The sequence below is a fragment of the Budorcas taxicolor genome, chromosome 5 (genome assembly GCF_023091745.1).
Source record: "Budorcas taxicolor isolate Tak-1 chromosome 5, Takin1.1, whole genome shotgun sequence".
NCBI classification, from domain to species: Eukaryota; Metazoa; Chordata; class Mammalia; order Artiodactyla; family Bovidae; genus Budorcas; species Budorcas taxicolor.
This window is the reverse complement of record NC_068914.1, coordinates 21,111,832-21,136,341: the sequence shown is the minus strand read 5'-3', so window position 1 is coordinate 21,136,341 and position 24,510 is coordinate 21,111,832. Positions and strand designations below refer to the sequence as shown.

Below are 24,510 nucleotides of genomic sequence, written 5' to 3'. Positions count from 1 at the left end.
GTTCATTACATAGTCTTTCTACTTTGTGGAAGTTTTTAAGCTCCCGTTATAAAGTTTTGGGTTCTACCTGCCAATGCAGGAGAACTGAGAGATGCAAGTTCAATCCCCGGGTTGGGAAGACCCCCTGGAAGAGGGCATGGCAATCCACTCCAGTATTCTTGCCTGGAGAATCCCATGGACAGAGGAGTCTGACAGGGTCCATAGGGTCACAGAGTCAGACACAGCTGAAGTGACTTAGCATGCATGAATGCATAATAAAGTTTTTTAAAAATAGTAAATTTTACATGTTGTAACATGTTTATGTGAGTAGAATCATAATGTATGTATTATTCTGGTACTTGAATTTTTTCTAAAAAGTATATCCATGATGTGGCGTGTAACTCTAGTTCATTCATTTTCATTACTATAAAATATTTTACTGTAAGGCTAGAGAATTGTATTATTAATGTACATTTGGGTGGTTATCAGCTTTTTCCCTAATATGAAAAATGTTATTATAAATGGTCTAGTATATTCTCCTGGTGCATGAGTATGTTTAGACATGGAACTGCTGACAGAGTGTATACAACTTCTCTTTATAATTACAAATTATTTTCTAAAGGAATTGTTTCAATTTACATTCCCACCAATATTATATAAGAGTTCTGGTTTTTCTACATCATTGCCAACATGCGTTTATCAGAACTTTTAATTTTGCAGATCTGATGGGTATGGTATCTGATGAGTATGAAGGTTTTTTGTTGTGATTTAAATTTTCATTTCCACAGTTACTAATGAGGTTGAAAATTTCAAAAATATGTTTATTGAACATTTAGGGTTCATTTTCTATGAAGGGCCTGTTTACATCTTACACTCACTTTTTCTATCAGTTTGTTATTTTCTTATTGATCCGTAAGAATTTTAAAAATATGATTAGGAGACTAACATATGACATTATGTGTTATAAAAATATTCTCTCTTGGTTTGATTTGTCTTTTTATTTATGGTATCATTTGATAATTAGATATTTTTAACTTTAGTATCAAAGTTTCCTTCATGGTTTTTAGTTTTTATAGCTTGTGCCTAGTTTACCAAGAATTTTCCACCTCGAAGAACTCAATAAATATTAATAAAATTTAAAGCATAGACATACCCTCCCAACTTGTACCTCCATACTCCCATGTCTGAAATATAGCCAGTGGACATGAAGACTTAAGTTTGTTACCTTGGTAGTGGTCAAACAGGACATACAAAACATTGAATTGTTTTACAAAATCTGACATAACTTTGAGTCCTGGTAAAAAGTATCTACTGTTATTTTACTGTCCAATGTACTCCAGTTGCACTTTCTATATGAAGTGATGCATGGAGAGAGTGAAGATGTCATTAAGAATTGGGTTGGCAAAAAAATGGATTCCAGTTTTTCTATAACATCTTATGGAAAAACTTGAATGAACTTTTTGGCCAACCCAAAAAGTAAACTACCATTTAGCTGTTTCAGGCCTTACACTCTTTACTAAGAGAGCAGGCATCCTTAGTGAAGACCCAGCACAGCCATAAATAAATAGATAAAAATAGATCAGGCATCTAGTCCCCAAGCCTTCTTGAAAAATGAAAATAAAACAGACTTAAGGCTATAATAATCCTAACTTGAATCCATTCATTTAACATCTATATAACAAATGTTCTTGGGAACAGCTCTGATGTGTCATACCCTGTGCAAGGAACCAGATAAACAAGCAGTAAATCAAACATGTGTGATAATCTCTGCCCTGTGGTGTCTATTGTCCAGTAAGGGGAAGAGATATTAAACAAATAAACCAATGAGTAAGCTTATAATTATAAGTGATATGTAGGTTCTGTGAAGTAAACAAACAGGGTATTAGAAGAGGGAGTAAGAAGAGGTGGGACAGGGACACTGGAAAGGCTAGGGCAGGGTTAAAGGAAGAGTCTGAGTAATCATTCTTTTAAAGAGCATTATTACTGGTGAGTCAGAATAACACATTTATGTTTAGGAGTTGATAATGTGTTAATACAATGAGTCATGATATTTAGCCACACCACATTTTAGACAAAACAGTACCCTAAGAGCTGAATGGTGATCTGCAGCTTAAAAGGCCAGATAAATCGGAAAAATGTGTCTCTTCAGTGTCTTCATTTCCAGGCTTGGTAACTACCCAAATGACCAGGTCTGGCAAGCTGTCCTTAGTGCATTAAAGATGGATCCTTCTTTATCATTTGGACTTGTCCCATTTCCCCAGATCACTGACTCAGTTCTGCTGAGCCATGAATCACGCCTGGCACCCACTGCCACTCTGTAAGTGTCATGAAGATTTGGAGTTCTAAAAACATGCAGCTGGGCAGGGTACTTACATGAAAGCATTCCCCAACATGGATAGACATTGGAGGAGAGCATGTTTCCTCCTGACCCTCAAAAGTCTTCAGCGTAGCTGGGTGCATTTTAATATGTTTTTCAGAAGGTAGCCTGACCAGTGCATTATTTCTGAGTGGGTCATGGTGTTAAAGTAGGAGTGACGACGGTTACTGGCTGTCCTTTGGGCTGGCTGAAGCCATCCTGGGCATCTGAGTAAAGACAAAAATGCTTCTGACGGAGAGTTTGGGCATTTGAATCACTCCACTTATCACCTTCAGGCTGTCCAATTCCTCATAGATGTTTCCACTCTCATTTTGGTAAAGAAGAGAAACGTTATCTAAAGAAACAACACAACCTTGTAACATTTATATAAGGGAAGGTATTTGTATATCTGTTTTGAAATAGTTATTCATATTTACCTTATCAAATGAATAAATGTACATTGCTTTAAAAGTCAAATAATATTTTTTTGAAAAAAGACCACTTTCAACTCTTTTGGCAGTTTCCTATTTATTCATCTCTGAATTTCTAAACAGTATGCCAGGGGTTCTCAAACTTTTTGTTCTCAGGACTCCTTTATGATCTGAAAAGTTATTGAGACCCAAAAGAGGTTTTATCTATGTGAATTATATCCATAATTATCATAAGTTAAAATTGAGAAATATTTTAAACTGTTATTTTGAAATGAATAAGAAAAAACTATGATAAACACCCTTACATAAATAATTTTATGAAAAAATAACTGTATTTCCCCTCAAATTTTAAGTTACAAGAGTGGCATTGTTTTATGCCTTTTACAAATCTCTTTTAAAGTCAGGCTTAACAGAGAACAGTTGGATTCTCATATTTGCTTCTGCATTTGGTTTGTTGTGATATGTTTGGGTTGAAGTTAATTTTTAAAATATGGCATTGTACAGGTATGTAGTTAGAAAGAGGAGGGATATTTTAAAAGACTTATCAGATAATGTGGCTATTCTAACTTGATATTACATGAAAATTCAACTAGGAGTAGTTTCTGAAAGGTTAGTTGCAGTATGAAATCTGAAACCATACCAATGAACTTTTGTACCCTGCTATAATAAAACCCTTTGTCTGTCTTGAACCTCGAATGGATAACATCATGCATAGGTCATTTGGAAAACAAAATCATCCAAATTTTGACACATTTTATTATATAATATTTTAAAATCATATTTGTTAATATCATCACTGATTTCACCAAAAATCTCTTTGCGTTTTGGGAAGGCCTAAACTCACTATAGGAGATACAAGCTTTCCAAACTCTAATTTTTCCTTAAAAGTTCCAGTTTTTTCCTTGACAACAAATGTTATCAGTTATTTTTGCTTGAAAGAACAGGCTTACCTCCTTCATTTTTTGAGAAAATGTCTGCTAAATACCCAAACCTGAATAACCATAATTTGTCAGCTGTTCTTTCAAGATATTGTTTCATGCATTAGGTGCCTAGTTCAACTTTAAACTAGTTGAACAACTAGTTGAACAACTTTAAACTAAGCAAGTGCTCTTCCATATTCAGTAGAAATGCTGTGTGCTACCTCCTATTTCACCACTCAGAATGCTAAAAAGATATGGACTCAAGGTTGAGGTGACTTTTACTGCTTAATCAACGACATTTTTAAGTGAACCTGGATTTTTTTTTAAATTGCAAGTGTGACAATGGAAAACACAGTGACCACTCATCAGCTTTATGCTGCTAAAGCACCCACAATTTTACCCATTGTGGCTTTTGCACCATCATTGTAAATATTAACACAGTGAAAAGGCAAATGATATCTTAGTATTATACAAAAATAGTTTTGTCTTCATAGAAAGTGAAAAGAACTGCTATAATATGCTTGTAAACCACAACTGCTTGGTATGCTAATGCTATTTTTTCTTGACTTCCTGTTCCAGAAGATGGTGGGTTAGCAACCCTTCACCAAACCAGAACTTCCGTTGTTCCTTCCTTCATTGCCTCATATCACACTGTTGTTTTAAAAAAAATTAATGTATAACTTATTGTTACTATGTAAGTATGATTTTCTGCCAAATCCAGTAGGGAGAAGTGACTGTTTCCTTGCCTGTACAACTTTTTTCACCTGGAGTTGATGACTGTATTGTTTTTATGTGCTTGGCTCTCTGGTCTTGTCACAATTTGTCTCAATTCTCCAATACCTTTGTAAAACATGTCCTATTAATAAGTAGTCTGTTCCATGCAGTTAAGCCACCAAGCCCATTTGTTTTTTCCCTGGAGAAACTCCTCCTGAAGCCCCTTTTCCTCTTGCTCCAATATGGAGCAGCTGCTCATGCAGCCAACAACTCAGCCTTCATCCTAGGGCAGCTCTTAACTGCTCAGAAGAAAAGATGTGGCCTACTGCGGGAATATAAATACTCATTTTTTAAACCTGAAATCAGTGACCCTATTTTAAGCTCTGTATCTCCTCCCCTATTCTTAATGTTTCCACCAAACTTGCATCTCCAAATCCTGTAACTTTCTGGGGTTCTATTGCACAAATTGTCTTCTTCTCAATGACATCCCCAAGTAGGCACCTGGTATTCAGATTTTTCAACTCTCCTGGCTTCTCATTCTGCTTTCCACCTTTCAAAAGTGATTGAGGCCTCAGGTCTGCTCTTGTCTCCCTCCCCATTCTTTTGGTCCTTGTGATTTTTTTTAATCCCTTAAAAAATCTCCTTTATTCTCATGTTAGGGTCATTTCCAGTGGAAATGTTTGTCTGGATGCTCACTATTTGTATTTACAACTACACATACTCTGAGGGTGTGCTCCTACAAGTTCCATGGGGTCTTGCTGAGGCTGATGCTCCGGGAGACTTAGGGACCCATGTCAGCAGCTGCTCATACCTCTGCTGCCACAACAGAGCAAACACTGGCATAGGATTTAATGAGAGCAAATAACAAACTACTCACAAAATATTAATGATCAATTATTTCCATCATCTGTTCTTTCAACAAATCCAACACTTATTTTCTGCATGCTATTACTATGTGCCAAGATGTTGTCATAGGTGTGGGATTATATTCGTAAGACTGATAAGATCCTCTAATGGACTTTACAGCATAGTAGGAGAAGCAGACAATAACAAAATAAGCAAGCATGTAAGATAATTTCAGATAATAATAAGTGCTGTGAGGATAACACAAGAGAATAATCTGATGGTGTCTGAGGATAAAGAAGCTACACTAGGAAGAGAAAGTAACATTTGAACTGAGGCCTGACTGATGAGAAGGGCCTGTTTTTATAAAGACTGGGGGATAAGGATTTTAGGAAGTACAAAAATCCTAATATGGAGAGTAGTTTAATGTGTTCAGAGAATAGGAAAAAGACCAGTGTGGTTGCAACATAGTGAAGGGAGAATGAAGGGAGAGGAGATCCAGAAGTAAAAGAAGGCAGGTTTGGATATTATCCCAAGTAGAAGTGTTAATTGAAACTAAGGGATGAGACAATGGCCAAAGGAGAGAATGTATAGAAAACTGTACAAGCTTGTCAGGTACCATCTCTACATACAAAGGAGCTTAAAATTTAGTGAAATTAGTGAGACAAATTCTCCCAAATCGAGAATAATCAAAGACAGTGTATAATCAAGACTTACATGACATAATATAGGTTTTTTAAAAAAAATGAAGTGACAAAACAAAAAAAGGTAAGGTAACAATCACTGAGAATTGATGGTAAAAGGTGCTTTGCGTAGGAGGTGATATCTAAGCCAAACTAATGGATGAGTTATATTTGCAGTAGCTGAAAGGTGAGGAAGAGAATCTCAGAAAGAGAAAAACATGAACAGAGGCTTGAATGTAGAGGTGAATATGATGTATTTATGGAACAGCAGAGGAAAGTTTATCTCTTGAGAAGTCATTGAATAGGTGAGTTTTCTTAACGCTTTAGAATCTTGCTTTACAAATGGTGGGAAGGAAAGTTTCAAGCATTGAATGGTTAGATCTGAAATTAGAAGAAAGATTCGCAATTGCCAGGACTCCTTCATTCTTGCCATTGAATAATGGTAATGCCTCCTCCCCAATCACTTCTTATGATGATGCTGATTCATAATTCTTACTTAAATATGGAAACAGTTATAAAAGGGGTACACTGAGACATCTCACATTTGTCTTCATCTTGTTTCCCCTCACCCCAATAGGAAGCCACTTTGATTTTCACTTTATTCTAAGTTTTCTGAGAGTAAACAACATGGCTATATCTGATTTTTTGCCCCCTGGGTTGACATCCTTGTGCTACTGTAACAGAGCACCACAAACTGGATGGCTTTCACAGCAGAAATGTACTGTCTCACAGCTCTAGAGGCCAGGAGTGCGGAATCAAAACATCAGCAGGGCCGTGCTCCATCTGAGATTCCAAGTGGACTCCTTCCTAGTCTTTTCTAGCTTCTGGTGGCAGCGTTCCTTGGCATTCCTTGACTTGCAGCTGCATCACTCCAGTTTCTCCCTGTGCTGTCATGGCATTTTCCCTTTATGTCACTGTCCTCACTTGAGGTTGTTCTCTTCTTGCAGAACTTCACTCATATTGGATTCAGTTCAGTTCAGTTCAGTCGCTCAGTCGTGTCCAACTCTTTGTGACCCCATGAATCGCAGCACGCCAGGCCTCCCTGTCCATCACCAACTCCCAGAGTTGACTCAGACTCACGTCCATCGAGTCAGTGATGCCATCCAGCCATCTCATCCTCGGTCGTCCCCTTCTCCTCCTGCCCCCAATCCCTCCCAGCATCAAAGTCTTTTCCAATGAGTCAACTCTTCGCATGAGGTGGCCACAGTACTGGAGTTTCAGCTTTAGCATCATTCCTTCCAAAGAAATCCCAGGGCTGATCTCCTTCAGAATGGACTGGTTGGATTTTCTTGCAGTCCAAGGGACTCTCCAACACCACAGTTCAAAAGCATCAATTCTTTGGCACTCAGCTTTCTTCACAGTCCAACTCTCACATCCATACATGACCACTGGAAAAACCATAGCCTTGACTAGACGGATTAGGACTGTGCTAATAACTTCTTCATAACTTGATTTTATCTGCAAAGACCTTATTTCCCAATAAGGTCATATTCCCAAGCACTTAGGACTTCAACATATCTTTTGGTGGGGGAATAATTCAACGCATAACAACCCACAATTCTTATACAAAAGTTAACCCTCTCCATGTACTATTTCATACCTTACTGTTAAATTCTTAACTATATATCTTCAGGTTCTTTCCATATGAGCACATAGTGATCTTTCCCATTCTCTTTCTAGAGCTGCATAGCGCTCTATTACAAGGCTGTTCCAGAGTTTATTTCATCAGCCCCCTAGTGACAGACACTTGGGTCATTTCCAACCTTATGCTGTTTAAATAAGTAACCTACACATTTGTCATTTTGTATGTATGCAAGTGTATCTGTAGGCTTTCTTTGTGGCTGAGCGTAAAGAATCCACCTGCCAATACGGAAGACACAGTTTCGATCCGTGGGTCAGGAAGAGGCCCTGGAGAAGGAAATAGAAACCCACTTCAGTATTCTTGCCCGGGGAAATCCCACGGACAGAGGAGCCTGACAGGCTACAGTCCATGGGATCACAAAAGAGTTGGATATGACTTTGTGACTAAACAAGTGTAGCTGTATGATAGATTCCACAAGTGGGACTGTTGAGTCACAGGATAAATGTAATCTGTAATTCTGGGAGACACTGCCATATTTTCATAGGGGTTGTACCATTTTGCATTCCTACTAGCAGTGTATGGGAAGGGGTTAAACTTCCAGGCTTTTGCCAATCAATATCATGAACAATATTTCCATGTAGTTTATTTATTATTTGACTGTGCTGGATCTTCATTGCTCTGCAGGCTTTTCTCTAGTTGTGGCGAGCGGAGGCTACTCATTTTGGTGGCTTCTCTTGCTGCGGAGCACAGGCTCTAGAGTATTCAGACTTCAGCAGTTGTGGCACATGGGCTCAAAATAGTTGGGGCTCCTGGGTTCTAGAACACAGGCTCAGTAGTCACCCCATGGCATGTGGGATCTTCCTGGACCAGGGATGGAACCCCTGTCTCCTGCATTGGCTGGCGGATTCATTATCACCAAGCCACCAGTGAAACCCCTATTTCCATGTGATTTTAATATCTGTTCCTCTTATTACATACCTTCACATTTTAAACATTATTTTATGCATTACTTAGTGTAAACTTCTGGTGAAAAACTTTCATAATAAAAATTTCTAACCTCAAGTATATACATCAAAATAAAATACCATAACATATGGAAATATATTTAACTTATGTTATTTGCCAGAATTGGGTCACTCCTGGGAAAATACAAGCCATCCCCCTTATCTGATGAATCAAGTAACCAATCAAAATAACTTTGATTTAGCTAGGTCTGATGCAATTTTGTTGCATCCGGTCCCATCGCTTCATGGGAAATAGATGGGGAAATAGTAGAAACAGTGTCAGACTTTATTTTTTTGGGCTCCAGAATCACTGCAGATGGTGACTGCAGCCATGAAATTAAAAGACGCTTACTCCTTGGAAGAAAAGTTATGACCAACCTAGATAGCATATTCAAAAGCAGAGACATTACTTTGCCGACTAAGGTCCATCTAGTCAAGGCTATGGTTTTTCCTATGGTCATGTATGGATGTGAGAGTTGGACTGTGAAGAAGGCTGAGCACAGAAGAATTGATGCTTTTGAACTGTGGTGTTGGAGAAGACTCTTGAGAATCCCTTGGACTGCAAGGAAATCTAACCAGTCCATTCTGAAGGAGATCAGCCCTGGGATTTCTTTGGAAGGAATGATGCTAAAGCTGAAACTCCAATACTTTGGCCACCTCATGCAAAGAGTTGAATCATTGGAAAAGACTTTGATGCTGGGAGGAATTTGAGGCAGGAGGAGAAGAGGACGACAGAGGATGAGATGGCTGGATGTCATCACTGACTTGATGGACGTGAGTCTGAGTGAACTCCTAAAGTTAGTGATGGACAGGGAGGCCTGGCGTGCCTCGCACGACTGAGCGACTGAACTGAACTGAACTGAACTGAACTGAACTGAACTGATGCAATTTTGTAGTAGGGAATGAATGTTCAACTTTAGCTTCACAAACCTTTAATATCCCTTAGATTCCTTCCAAATAAGCTTAAGTAGCACTTGCTGAATGCATACTATCGAATGCTGTAGGTCAAGTTCCACATAAAAGACCCTGCTCTCCGTGGTTGGCAGTGTTCGAAATCACTTCATCTTCTTTCAGTTGTATCATTCCTCATCTTCTTTCAGTTGTATCATTCTTAATAGGAGCTGCTTTCTAATTTCCCGAATGTAGTGTCACTGTGACTTGAATCCTGCCGGCTCTTCTCATTGTTACAACCAAATTATACCATAATATTGGATCACTTAATGTTTTGACTCCAAGTTTGCCACAATTTTTTTCTTAGGGAACATCTGGAGCCATTTATGTTATTACTTCTCACATTTCAATCATGCCAATATTCTTCCTTGCAGGTGGTACTGTGAAGGCAAGGAGCTTGAAAATTCCCCAGACATTCACATCATCCAGGCAGGAAATCTGCATTCACTGACCATTGCTGAAGCCTTTGAAGAGGACACTGGACGTTATTCCTGCTTTGCTTCTAACATCTATGGGACAGATTCAACTTCTGCTGAGATTTACATAGAAGGTAAAGCAAAATACTCTTGGAGCATGGTACTTACTAATAAGATATATAGCTATAATAAATAAGTTAAATACATACTAAATATTTATTGAGGGCTTGCCCTACCACACACTCTTCAGTGAGGAAAATAGCAGTGAGACAAATAGACAAAAATCCCCAGGTTCATGAACAGATGGCAACAACACTGTTATAGGAGAGACAATAAATGAGATAAACAAAATATGTACTTATGTGAGATACACGAAATAGTTCTAATCACAAATTCATTGTGTGTGTGTGTGTATGATAAAGGAGATGGTTCTCACACCAACAATTTTTCATGGCACCAATTTGGTTTCCTACAATTGAACTCAGTTCTGACCCATCTACCTGGAGATAAGGTCAGATCCAACAAGTTAAGAGCTAGTCCCACAGGACTGCTCCTACCCCACTTCAGATGCCAATCACAGGTAGTAGGTGCCCAGGTTACCCACAACATCTGTCTGACTTGGCTACAAATCAGAGGTTCTCACAACCCCCTTTTCAGGTTCAATTAATTTGTTAGAGGTGCTCACAGAACTCAGGGAAACACTTATTTATGTTTGCCAGTTTACTGTAGGGTGTGATAAAGGATACACATGAACGGCCAGATGAAGCAATACACAGGGACAGGTGTGGGAGGCTTCTGAGCACAGCGGTTCTGCCACTGTGAAGTTGCTGTGTGTAGTCATCCCAGTGTGCTTGTGTTCATCAACCTAGAAGTTCTCCAAACCCCACACTACTGGGATTTTATGGAGGTGTTCTCACATAGGCATGATCAACTCTTAACTCTATTTCCTGCCCTCCTCCCTTCTCTGGAGTATGATGTGGTAGGATTGAAAATTCCAAGCTTCTAATCACCTTAGGGCTTCCCAGGTGGTGCCACTGGTAAAGAATCTGTCTGCCAGTGCAGAAGATAAAAGAGACATGGGTTCAGTCCTTGGGTTGCAAAGATCCCCTGGAAGAGGGCATGGCAACCCACTCCAGTATTCTTGCCTGGAGAATCCTTTGGACAGACAAACCTGCTGGGCTATACAGCCCACAGGATCACAGAGAGGTGGACATAACACAATTTAGCACACACACATACAATCACGGCTTGGTCTTCTGGGTGACCAGCCCCCATCCAGAAGCCACTCCAAGTCACCTCATTAGAACAAAGATGCTCCGAGTGCTCTCATCACTTAGGAATTTATTAGAGTTTTAGAAGCCCTGCGTCAGAGGCAGTGTTAAAGACAAATATTAGAGCAAGAGATGCTCTTAAGTGCTCATCACTCAGGGGATTATAAGGGTTTTAGGAGCTCTGTGCCAGGAATCAGGGGCAGAGAGAAAAAATTATGTTTCCTGTCATCTTACAGTATATATGAGCGCTATGACAGGAAGTAGAAGGGATAGGGAGTATGTGAATGGACACGTGCATGTGTGTGTACAGATTGCTGTACAAGACCTAACTTACCATATGACATATAAACGCAGACCTGAAGGAAGTGAGGGGGTGAGTCACAGGGATATTCAAAGGAAGAGTACTCTAGGGAGTGAAATCAGCAAGCGTAGTGGCTCAGAAGAGGGAGTGTGGATGCCTTAGGTACAGAGATGAGCAGGTCAGAAGTTCAAGATGGGGTGGAGGTGGGAGGAGGCAGTGAGAAGATCACGTAGGTCCTCACGGGTCACTGCAAAGACCTGGCTTTTCCTCTGAGATAGGAGGCTTGAAGGATTCCAGGCAGAGTTGTAACATGATCTGACTTAGTTTTTAACAGGGTCACTCTGGCTCCCAGCTGAAAATATACCAAAAGGAGTCAAGCGTAGAAGCAGGAAGACTATCTCGGAGCCTTGGAGAGGCATTTATATCAGTACCAAACTTATACGACTAATTTTAGGGAGGAATCAATTTATGTACCGTGTATATCGACCCAAGTTTTTGATCCTGTTTCCTCTCATCTTCTGCGTTTTTCCTAGGAGCCATTCTTCAGTACTTTTATCATCTATAATACCTTATGCATGCCTTGCTTTTAGCGTTTAAATATTGTATTCTTATGGTATAAAGGTTAGAATTGTCTCATTCTTCTTTATATCTCTGATACCTTATGTATACCAGGTACATAGTGGTTATTTAATAAACTTTTATTGAATAGATAAATGAATAATGATACTAACAATAATACATAAATAGATGTTATATTTTTTCATCCTCAAATTTTTGGAGTACATAAATACCTCCGGATTTAGTTTTGTGATATCTTCCTGGAATTCACTATCTTAAGAAACAAATCAGGGATCAAAGCTCTGCTAACAGTGCTGAGATTGGATTGCTGATTTTTAAAAATTTTTGGCAGCAGAGCTTCAAACACTCCCAACTCCCAAGATGAAGAGTGACTTGTTAATATTAGTACTGGACGGAAGGGCATCCACCTACACCTACAATGTTTGGAATCTAATGTAATCCCTTCTTTTATTTAATCTGTGTAGGCCAAGAGCAAGAGGATTTATAGACAATACAGAATGTCTGCAAACACTGCTCTGTTAATCTGAAGGTGTCAGCAGGTGTTTTATATAAAAGAACCCACAGAATTTTGGCCAGTTAACTTTTTTTTCTTTTCTTTTCTGGCCATGCCTCATGGCATGTGGGATCTTAGTTCCCTGACCAGGGATCAAACTGGTGCCCATTACAATGGAATCACAGCATCTTAACCACTTGACTGCCAGGGAAATCCCTGGACCAGTTAATTTTAATTCCGTCACTAATTAGGCATGTGACCTGAGCAAGCACTTCAACTACTTAGGATATAGTTTTTTATCTGTAAAATGGGTGTTAGTTCAGGGAATCGCTGAGTTTATTTCCAGGTCTAAACTTCTATAAATCTTCAAATGCCTAGGAGCCAGTTTAAGAAATTATCTTTACAATTACATGACTTGTTTTTATTTTTCCAGGGGTTTCTTCTTCAGATTCAGAAGGGGACCCTAACAAGGACGAAATGAATCGGTAATTCCAATTTTCTATCTTATTTAGCATCCTCAGGTCCTGAGAAAACTGCTAATTGTTTAGCAGAACTTGAAGAGTGGGGCTGCAGGGTATGACACCAGAAAAAAAAAATTGAGTGACTTTGGGTAAAAAGGTGTTTCTTTGCTTGTTGTTGCTTAAAAGATTAGTGTTCCCAATATTTTAAAAATGAAATATCACCTATAAAACACCATCACACTTATACCAAAAGAGTAAAAACAAATAATTCAGTGGTCCAAAAATATTCATGTTTTCTGACTAAAGAAGATTACTCAAAAGAACAAACAATCTGGTGAACCAAAAATGTATGTATAAGTTATCTGGGCAAGTCATAACCTTTTTGCTAAAGTATTGGGTACTGAACAAAATTACACAAATTTCCACAACCGTTGGCTAAGCACCTACTCTATACCTATAGAGTAGCACTATATTTAATGCTTCACTAGATGCACTGGGTACTAAGAAAAATCAGATGCCTCCTGCCTTCAAGAAGCTCACAGCCTAGTAGAGAGAAATATACGCATAGCAAATATAGCAAAAGATGTATACCATGTACATAGACAATAAGAGTAATAAAATATAATAAGCTATGACAGAACCATGTGCAGGGTTTAAGGATTTGACACAAAGGACCCCTTATTGTTTGGGGAGGGAAGGAGATCAGGAAAGATGTCACAGAGCTGGTGACCCTAAGCTGGGTCTTAAAAGACCAGTAGGTGGCGATTCCCAAACAAGGGAGGAAAGGGTGTTTCAGGCAGAGGAAATTGTGGACAGAAAGCATAGGAACTAGAAACAGACACAACAGCCATCTCTTGAGACTTTCTGAAACATAGGCAATGTCTGAAAGAGTAAGGAGTTGTTAACTGAATTTGCATATTCTATCCTCTTCCACAGAGGGCAAGCTCCTTAAGGGTAGAAATCATGACTTATTCTTCAAATTGGGGGGTGGCGGTGGGGGTGGGGAGTATGCCTATTTTAGGCCTCCCTGGTGACTCAGATGCTAAAGAATCTGCCTGCAATGTAGGAGATCCAGGTTCAGTCCATGGGTCGGGAAGATCCTCTGGAGAAGGAAATGGCTATCCACTCCAGTATTCTTCCATGGAGAATCCCACGGACAGAGAAGCCTGGTGGGCTACAGTCCACGGGGTCGCAGAGTTGGACACAACTAAGCTACTAACACACACATGTCTACTTTGGAATGGCAAACTGCTTTTAGCTTTTGTTCATATATGAAAACTTATAACCAGAGTAAATTATTTCTCCCTTTAACCTTTTTCCTTGTCATTCTCATGGCTTCAGTTCAGTTCTTTCTTCATTCTTCTCCCTTTATGCCAATCACCTCCTTATAGGTGCTCCAATATTTTCTCCCTTTTATAGTTTTCAAACTACACAGTTAAAAAATCATTCTGAGCTTATCATTTTCTTGACTTAAAAAATTATCATCTATTGGGAAATAAAAATCAAACAAAACAAACAAAAACATTACAAAAAAAAACAATCTCAACACAGGCATACAAAACTTTATTCACTAGAGTATCAATCAGGCTTTCCTGCCCCTGCTCAACCATTCTCCCACCTCAGGCTCTCTACACAGCTGCCATTTCATTCTGTTCACTTTGCTAAGAATGCCCTATCACTTCTGCCTGGCAAACTCTCATTTATCCTCCAAAATCCAGTCAAGTCACGTAATAAGCTCCTTCTCCACTGCACATTACTCCTTCCTCAACGCTCTCATAACATGGCTGCAAGCCTAATGGGTATGAATTTGACATACAAACTCAAATAAGAAACATCTCATTTGTTCATTTTCTTTAAATCTACTTGTGGTAGTTAGGATTTAGCTCCAGTTGGGTGTAAATAGAGACCCCAAATAACAGTAACTTAAATAAGACAAATATTTTTCTCCTTTACATAAAAAATATGAATTTGGCTGGTAAAACAGCTTCACCTTGCACTGGACTCCAGTCTGCTTCCAGCTTTCTGCCTCTTTCCAAGATGCGGCCTCATCTTTTCAGTCTAAGATTGAAAGGAATAAAGGACATACCCAACCCCCCTTTTAAGGTCATCTCTCTTAAATTACATACAGCACTATCCTTCATATCCCATGACCAGGAAGTAGTCATGTGGCCACAGTTAGTGTCAAGGAGGATTGGGAAATGCAATCTTTTTTTGGAGTAGCCATGGAAAGAAATCAGGGATTCTGTTTTTGTAGAAGAAGAAAATGGATGCTTCAGGAATACCAATAGCCTCTACATCATCAAATGATTCTTCTTCTGAGACCCCACTCTACCTGGCTCTCGGAAAATACTCAGTCATTATTGGGCGTCCCTCTTGCCTCCAAGGCTTCCCTTGTGGCTCAGCTGGTAAAGAATCCACCTGTAATGTAGGAGACCTGAATTCGATCCCTGGGTTGGGAAGATCCCCTGGAGAAGGGAAAGGCTACCCACTCCAGTATTCTGGCACAGAGAATTCCATGGACTGTATAGTCTACCGGGTCACTATAGAGTTGGACACGACTGAGCGACTTGCATTTTCACTTTGCCTCCGAAGTTGAGCAGAGATTCCTGAGATATAGACAGATATAGACATCAGACATAGATATAGATATACAGTGTGGTATTAAACATTGCTCTAAGCATCTTCTCTGGTAACTCAGACAGTAAAGAATCTGCCTGCAATGCAGGAGACCCAAGTTCCATCCCTGGGTCGGGAAGATACCATGGAGAAGGGAACAGCAACCCACTCTAGTGTTCTTGCCTGGGAAATCCCATAGACAGAGGAGCCTGGCAGGCTATACAGCCCATGGGGTCGCAAAGGGTCGGACATGACCGAGCAACTAACACAGACACTAAGCATCTTACATGAATTACCTTATTTTACCCTCAAAAAAACCCTACGAGGTAGGAATTATTATTTCCTCATTTTATACATGCGGAAGCTAAGGCAAAGAGAGGTAACATACAGACAAAAGAGGAGCCTATCCTGACATTGGTCATCTACCCCCACAGATTAGGGTGAGAGGCCCATTGCCAGATCTCAAAGTGAAAGTGAAGTGAAGTTGCTCAGTCGTGCCCGACTCTTTGCAACCCCGTGGACTGTAGCCCTCCAGGCTCCTCCGTCCATGGGATTATCCAGGCAAAAATACTGGAGTGGGTTGCCATTTCCTTCTCCAGGGGATCTTCCTGACCCAGGGATCGAACCCAGGTCTCCCGCATTGCAGGCAGACGCTTTAACCTCTGAGCCACCAGGGAAACCCAAGAATACTATTGGAGCGGGTTGCCATTTCCTCCTCCAGGAGATATTCCCTGACCCAGGGATTGAACCTGGGTCTCCCACATTGTAGGCAGACACTTTACCATCTGAGCCACCAGGGAAGTCCTATTTAGCTCTTTGTTTCTTCCTGACATGCCTAGGGACTGATATGGTTAGCAAGACTGAGAGCCTTTAGTCAAAGGATTGCCATTCTGTCTGGACTCAGGTTCTCTCTTTTGTTAGGTTATCTGGCAAGATACCAGACCTCTCTCTTTCCCACAACAAAACTGAAATAATCTCCCTCTGCAGACTTCTCAAGAATACTTCCTGGCTTCCCGGCCCTTCAAACAATCTCTTTAATTTGTGTAAACATGAAGAGCTCATTGTCTTGGGCTATTTCTGCTGTTTGCCACATCAAAATCCCAGAAGCAAAAATTTACGAAGCCTGGCCTCCTCCTTGGAATGGGAGGGGGAAGGAAAAACACAGAGGGCAACAACAAAACAAACCTCAAAAAATTTTTTGCACATGCACTGGCGTAGCACTTGTCTTGAATCTCAGCTGTGAATATGATTGAGTCCCCAGCTCTGCGAACGGCAGTGAACTCAAGGACAGAACTGGCGTCTTATCATCTTCCTGTTTACATTGCCTAACAAAGTGTACAGCAAAGAAGCCCTCAATAAATGTTTGTGCGATATTGCTGAACAAAAAGTTTTGTAAGCAGTGCTGAAAGCTTTGCTGAAAGATTTTTCACAAGAATGATAGGTCTGTTTTATAATCTGTATTTTAATCATTCCTCAGAATCCAGAAGCCAAATGAGGTGTCATCGCCTCCCACTACTTCTGCAGCCATTCCTTCAGCAGTACCCCAAACCCAGCATGCGGTGGCCCAGCCCAGGGTGTCAACCATCCAGCAGGTACAAGAGTCTAAGTGAAGCGCAAGTGCCATGAACTGTGACAAGCAGGCACTATGATCATGACCCTCTTGTGCGGCACGATCGTATTCTCCTCTGGTGCAACTTCATCATGCCCTTGGGCAACACACTGCTATAGTCATGATAATCACTTTGTACTGCCAGCAGATGGTATCAGTAGTTCCCCTGGCTTTGGGAACAGATTCTGTAACTTCATAGGCAAGTTTCATAGGAAAAGAAACTCAACAAATTAGTCTCTGATATCCCAGCTTTATGAAGGGCATGGATTACATATACAATGAGCTGCCAGCTCTCCCACTGGCCCAGGACTCTCATGAACCTCAGTGCATGGAGCTATTAAAAAATAAAAAATTCTACTTTCTAAGATACGGTAACCATTAAAATAACTTTCAGAAAATCTTAAAGTCTCTCATTCTTCAGGCTGCTGCTGCTGATGATGATAGTACACGCTTATTGTGAAAACATTTCAAAAATACAAAAAGTATCCTAAGCAAAAACTTAATCAATGTTCTACTTCTCTGCCCCCACTCTTCAGAGGCACCTCCTATTAATACTTTCTATCAGATAGTTTCAGGCATTTTCTTTGCATATCTATATGCATATCTTTCCAAACTCCAGGAGATAGCAAAGGACAGGGAAGCCTGGTGTGTTGCAGTCCATGGAGTCACAAAGAGTCAGACACAACTTAGTGATTGAACAGCAATGCATATACATTAAAATATAAAGTCATATTAATATAAACATACTTGTAATGTGTTGTTGTATATTTAAATATAAACATTGATGTATATAAAGACCTAAAACCTTAAAAAATTTTTTTAAATTTTCTTCAGCATACTTATCTGACCCATTTAGTAATGCAGAGGGGTCATATTTTAGTTCTAATCCAGTAGTTTTCAAACTGTGATCTGTGAAGCCTCAAGAGGCTATAGAACCTCTACAAGGGGTTAAGGTTCATTACTTAGCTCTGTTTGTGAGGGGCTGGTGACGGGTGGCATGTATTTACAGCCACCGTGATGTAGGAAGAAATAGTAATACAATCAGTTCAACATAAAATTTGATGTCTGTGAATCATGACATAGAAAATGTCAGTCTTTGGTTTTAGATTAATTTCATACACCAAATTCTTTAGCTTGTTATACGTATCTATCTTCTATCTACCTACCTACCTGATAATTCTAGTAACGATGAACCTATTCTTGGTTCCTTTCTAACAGTGTCAGAGCCCTACAAACTATCTGCAAGGATTGGATGGAAAACCTATCATTGCAGCTCCTGTGTTTACAAAGGTAATCAAAATGTTACTTCTTTCTGCCATGGCTTTAAACACACCACAATACCCAAACAAAGTTGCAGGATCCAAGATTCACTGATTTTATCTCAGGATTTTGTTCTCTTATAAATACACTATAGGGTTTGGGTCTTTGTGGTAGCTGTTACCACGCCTCCTGAAGTCGCAGATGTCTAATAACAGTTTGTGTAATAAGGGAAAGGCCGTCCCCATCCCCATTCACCATGCTGATCTCTACGGCCATCCTACTGCTTTAAACACGGTAGCCACACCTACAGGTCAGGTGATAAGGTTTCTAAGCACTCCACAGTTTTCTCTGGATGTCTTTGGTGCTCAAGGAGATGCAGTTACATGCTCTCAGAAGGCTTAATATAGACTTTGTCACTCAAAGACAAAGAGCTTTCTTTTTCTAATCCATAGTGTCAACTATTGTAGCGGCATCAAATTCTGAGTCTCATAATCTTTGTCTTTAGAACTGGAAATTTTACTCAGGAACTTTCTTTACAAATGAAAAAAAAAATGGTAGGCAGAGAGATTAAACAATGTATCCAATGTTACAGAACTTGGTAGAATCAGGACTAGAAACAAGTTCTCTCATTTCTCATTTCTGTCTGTTGTTCTTTCTCTTATATAACATACTTTGTTTATATGTTGCCCAGGACAATAAATTCAAAGGTGAAAAACTGAGTCACACTGAATTTGTTTAGGTATCATGAAGACTACATGAATGAAGTTTATGCCTGGATTTATAATTTGTTCTTTATATGAATACCAAACTTAAACCCAGAGAGATCTTATCCTCTCAGAAGTATGTTTTAGAGCAATGGTTCTCGATCAGAGTTAATTTTGCTCCTCAAAGGACATTTGACAATGTCTGGAGACACTTTTTGATTTTCACAACAGGAGTTGGCATCCAGAGATACTGCTAAACATCCTGTAATACACAAGATGACAGCCTTCTGCAACAAAGAATTATCCAACCCAAAATGCCAGTTAATCCTGGGGTTGAGAAATCATGGATTAGAGAAAAGTGTCCAAAAAAAAAAGTGTCTTTTCCAATAAGTACTGATCCTAAAGGAGGAGGAGCTAAATTCACAACTTCCACAGAAACATCAGTTTTAAGGCAAGTTCTACCATATTAGCTCATCCAAGATGGTTTCCCAAAATTAAGCAGAGTCTGAGTGAGACATGTTTATCCATGACCGCATCAGGTGGGCAAACATTCTTATGTGAAACAAGATGCATGTCGATTTTTCAGATGTTTCCTGTAACCTGCTTTCAGAATTTAAGTTTTGCTCTTTTCCAAGACTAGCAGCAGGAAAGCAATGTGTTCTGACTTGGTGACTACCAGACTTTAATGAACAGTTTTAAGTGGACGTGTGTGTGTGTGTGTGTGTGTGTGTGTGTGTGTGTAATGTAGCTAACAGAGCTACCTCTATTTGTCTTAGTTCACTGCTAAGTCACCTAGCCTGGAAACAAAGCTTTAAATCCTGAGAAATCTGAACACTCTGTCGTGCCGATTTGTCATAACACTACCTTTTGCAGGTGGTGCTGATTCTTCAAAGGTAACGAAATCACAGAATAATTTATTCCGTCCCAAACTGAAGTCTCCTCCCACTCTTCTCCTCACTACCATCTGCCCAACCAGACAGCAGAGAGGTGTCCTAACCTCCCTCCACACTTCCCGATCCTTTGGGGCTGCTGACTTCTCTGCATCTATATCACCTGGTACATATCTCTGATACAACATTTAGCACAATAATAAGAAGGTTTACTTTTCTATCTCTCCCAAGCACCGTAAAGCCTATCTCTAATATCTAGATAGGAGTCCACCATGATTATAATAGGTCCAGAACTATCTTTATTATTCCCAAAAGCCTAATCAGACTTTAAAAACTATTCTTGACATTTAATTTTCATGGACAGGTTAGTCACAAGTTAGCTGTTTTTGCGTGGTGACTGATTACCTCCCTCTAATTGGATGCTCTGATTTGCAGATGATATATATGCCTTTGATAAATAAAAATGAGAAAGTGAATTAGTCATCAGTGTATGCTGTTTATCAGATAAATCTCCAAAAATGTTAGCTCCGTGGTGGGAAAGCAATGTCTAACACAGAGACTCAAACTTCGGTGAGGCTTTCTCAGCCCTCGGAAAGTGTGGTTTTGTCTCCATAAATGGGATCAGGGCTGTTCAGATGCAGGGCTCTAGCGTAGCCTGTGGCTCAGATTCCAGAGGGACTTATCAGCAACAGTGTGCTTGCGTTAGTTTCCATGAGCGAGGGCAGAATTGAGGTCATCGTCACTGCCAGTGTCATTAGAAAATTTCTGAATCAGAGCCACTGATGATGGTAACCACGTGGCGTGAGCCGTGATAACCGATCATTGGCATATGTTTGCTTGGGTTTTTCCTTGTTCTATTTACTTCTTTAGGGACTTCTGGCATTCCAGTCCCTATGATTCACTTCTATACTGCCTAACAAACCATTTCTCTGCCAATAATGTCATGAAGCCATTTTTTAAAGGGGCTTCCCTGGTGGCTCAAACAGTAGAGCATCTGCCTGCAATTCAGAAGACCTGGGTTCAATCTGTGGGTTGGGAAGGTCCCCTGAAGAAGGGAATGGCAAGCAATTTGAGGACAAAGATTTATTTAACCCCTTCTACCTCCTTTGGTGATGGGGATGTACTGGTATTATCTTCTGTTTAGAGAAGGTTAAAATGAAAAGGAGGATGCCCAGCAAAATGGTGGTAGAATTTGAAAGAAGTGTGGGGTCCCATATGCTAGTTCATTGCTCTACTTATAGAGGATAACTTTTTTTTAACCTTTTTATTTTATATTGGAGTATAGCTCAGTTGTAGCTCCCTTGTAGCTCAGTTGGTAAAGAATCCGCCTGCAATGCGGAAGAGGTGGGTTCGATCCCTGGATTGGGAAGATCCCTTGGAGAAGGGAAAGGCTACCCACTCTAGTATTCTGGCCTGGAGTCCACGACTGAGCGACTTTCACTTTCACTTTTCATAGCTGATTAGCAAAGTTGTGATAGTTTCAGGTGGACAGCAAAGGGACTCAGCCATATATATACATGTATCCATTCTTCCCCAGAGTCCCCTCCCATCCAGGCTGTCACATAACACTGAGTAGAGGTCCCTGTGCTATACAATAGGTCCTTGTTGGTTACCCATTTTAAATACAGCAGTATGTACAGGTCAATCCCAAACTCCTTAACTATCCCTTTCCGTCATTCTTTCCCCCTGGTAACCATAAAATTCTTTCTCCAAGTCTGTGAGTCTGTTTCTGTTTTGTAAATAAGCTCTTCTGAAGGATGGCTATATTTTTAAATACTTTACGAGACAGACTATCCTCTATCCTTTGTACCGTATCAAAAACACGTTCCCTCTGTTTATGGGGGGAAAACAGTGCTCACACTCCTTGAGCATGAAGGGAGGTAGATGATCAAACTGGAATCTTACTCCTATCACTGCGCCCACTCCAACAGCAGCTGCTTGGGCGGGCTTTCAAGGCTGCCGCAGCACTGGGTCCAGCTGCTTCAGCAGTAATTTGAAGAGTGCAAGGGGGCAGGGGAAGTGAAAATTTGAAGAACGGCACTTCATTATATAATAGCAGAGGCAGGAAGCCCTGAAATAACTGGGCTGGTGGTTGGCTCTAGATTCCTGAAGATTACATGGGCCCCTCTCCCCAACCTGACAATTCCAGAGACTTCTCTAGCTCAATTGTTGCACTGGACACTCGTGACTATCTTGGAGCAAAAAGGGTTCTTTATCAGTAAAAACTGCTCTGATCCAACTCCAGCCTAAGGCACTACAGCATTCATTTCCAACATCTCCCAAAGTGCAGAAACAGCCACTAGATTTAAAAAAGAGAATAAAGTGACAATATGAACCTTGTAGCTGATATCTTTTCAACCAGTAAGGGAGATGCCTTTTCTCAAGGATGTCCCTGCATTATATCTGTGGGTATGGATCTACTGAGCAGGAACTGTGTCCTTTCAAGTCACATTGACAGCACCTGCACACAGCACTTGGTACAGAGCAGGCACCCAATAATATTTATTCTGTGGTGAATCACTTCCATTTCAGCTAAGAAGGAGTTGCTGCTTTCATCACTTTGTGGCTTCAGAGTGTCTTTAGGAGGAACAGAGAAAAAAAAAATCCAATAGCAAATGGCTGTGGAAGGCATGCTTCTTAAGGCTGTGTTGTCAATTACCCCTCAAAGAATGTCTTCCTGGACGATCAGTACGGTGATGACACACAGGACGGATTTGCACTTTGGATACTGTTTACCTCAGCAGGTTGTAGACCTTTCATTATAGGGACTTTAATTCAAATCTGCAATTCCTCGTTAAGACTAACTTAATCTTTGCTTGTTGGGAAATGTTCCATGTCTTATTCATCTTCAGTGAAGTCAAGGTAAATATGATCAAGTCTTATACAATGTGCCAGTAGTAACAACCTAAGACCTGCTGCTGTGTTGAACATGGCCCCATTCACAAAACGTTCAAATGGCGTAACTGATTTGGACAGTGATGTGAGCCAATTTTTTGTCATGAGACTTTTGTAGAAAAGCACAGCTTTCAGCAATAACAACTATCATTGTCCTTCAAAGCATGACCTTCAACAACCTTTTCTAAGTGGCTTGTAAGATGACCCATGGCAACTCCTTTACTGAGTATTGATGGTGTGTCACACTGGAACAAGCTTCCATCTCATATCACAGACACTTAACAGGCATATTCTATAATTGTAGTAATTCAAGTGTCTTGGCTATTGTCTCCAATAGAACACAGGTCTTGGCTTTCAATGTCAAGTGAGTACTTACAACAAGCTAACAGTGGTCGCAACTATGAGCAACACATTCTCTCCAGGAGGTCCTTCTGCAAGCGGGACTGGGGCTTCCCAAGTGGCCCTAGTGGTAAAGAACCCTCCTGCCAGTTTAGGAGACATAAGAAAGAAAAGTTCAGTCCCTGGGTCAGGAAGATCCCCTGGAGCAGGAAATGGCACCCCACCCCAGTCCTCTTGCCTGGAGAATCCCATGGACAGAAGAGCCATAGCATCACAGAGTCTGACACGACTGAGCCGACAGCACATACACACAGCACTGCCAGACTGAGACCTGGTTCATATATCTGAACTGCAGGTCAGGTCAGAATGAAGAGATTGACCTCATCCTGCTCACATTCATTCTTAAAATGTGCCATGCTTTTTTAATTCAATCCCTTCTGCAGCTGCCTCTTTTTTTTTTTTTTAATTTATTTTGCCTCAAGAAAAAGAGACTTCATTATGTATGAATCCCAGGGAGATGTCTGATTGCCATTAAAGTTTTCGATAGGCTCCCAAACTATCATTTTTGCACAGAATTGGCTCAGATATCAAAGTGAAGGGCTTATTCACCAGCTTGCCAGAAGCATCCAAAACTCATTGATGTTCCCTACTTATTGATAATATTCTTGTCACTAGAAGCCACTGTTTGTGAGTAGACAAGGAAAAACCAGGTTTTTAATCAAATAGTTCCTCATTACTTCAGAAACCACTCTGCAAATTCCATCCTGAACTCCTTCAGCAAACAAATTTGGGAATGCAAAAAAAAAAAACCAAAAAACCCCAAACCCACTAACTTTTGTCTGTGGCGCCCCCTGGCAGTCACAATATCAACTTACACACCCTTCTCAGGTAAAAATCTCCTATGGTAGCTAAAGCCATGTGGTTCTCCTCACCCTGTTATTCCTTAGACAGATGTAAATATGATGGGTCCATGCACAAAATACCACATATTGTTAAGACAAGAGCTGTAAACAATCATAAAACATTTATCAGAGTGAATGACAAAAGCGAAAAAAACTCTGGTCCATCCTTCTCCAAAGTGAAATGTAAAGTGAAAGGTGCCCAGTGTAAAGTGAAAGTGTCCAACCCTTGGCAATCCCAGGTACCGCAGCCCACCAGGCTTCTCTGTCCATGGAATTCTCCAGGCAAGAATACTGGGGTGGGTTGCCATTTC

General features: G+C 40.2%; 1 protein-coding gene across 3 annotated transcripts in view; it reads left to right on the top strand.

Annotated features, from left to right (window-relative positions):
- Positions 1-24,510, top strand: part of MYPN (myopalladin) — a 102,139-nt gene that overhangs the window by 32,921 nt on the left and 44,708 nt on the right. For all 3 annotated transcript variants that reach the window (XM_052640116.1, XM_052640115.1, XM_052640117.1), the window contains 4 exons: positions 9,838-10,013; positions 12,957-13,008; positions 17,078-17,192; positions 18,428-18,499. In XM_052640116.1, coding sequence (XP_052496076.1) covers positions 9,838-10,013; positions 12,957-13,008; positions 17,078-17,192; positions 18,428-18,499 — 415 coding nt within the window. The remainder of the gene's footprint in view (positions 1-9,837; positions 10,014-12,956; positions 13,009-17,077; positions 17,193-18,427; positions 18,500-24,510) is intronic.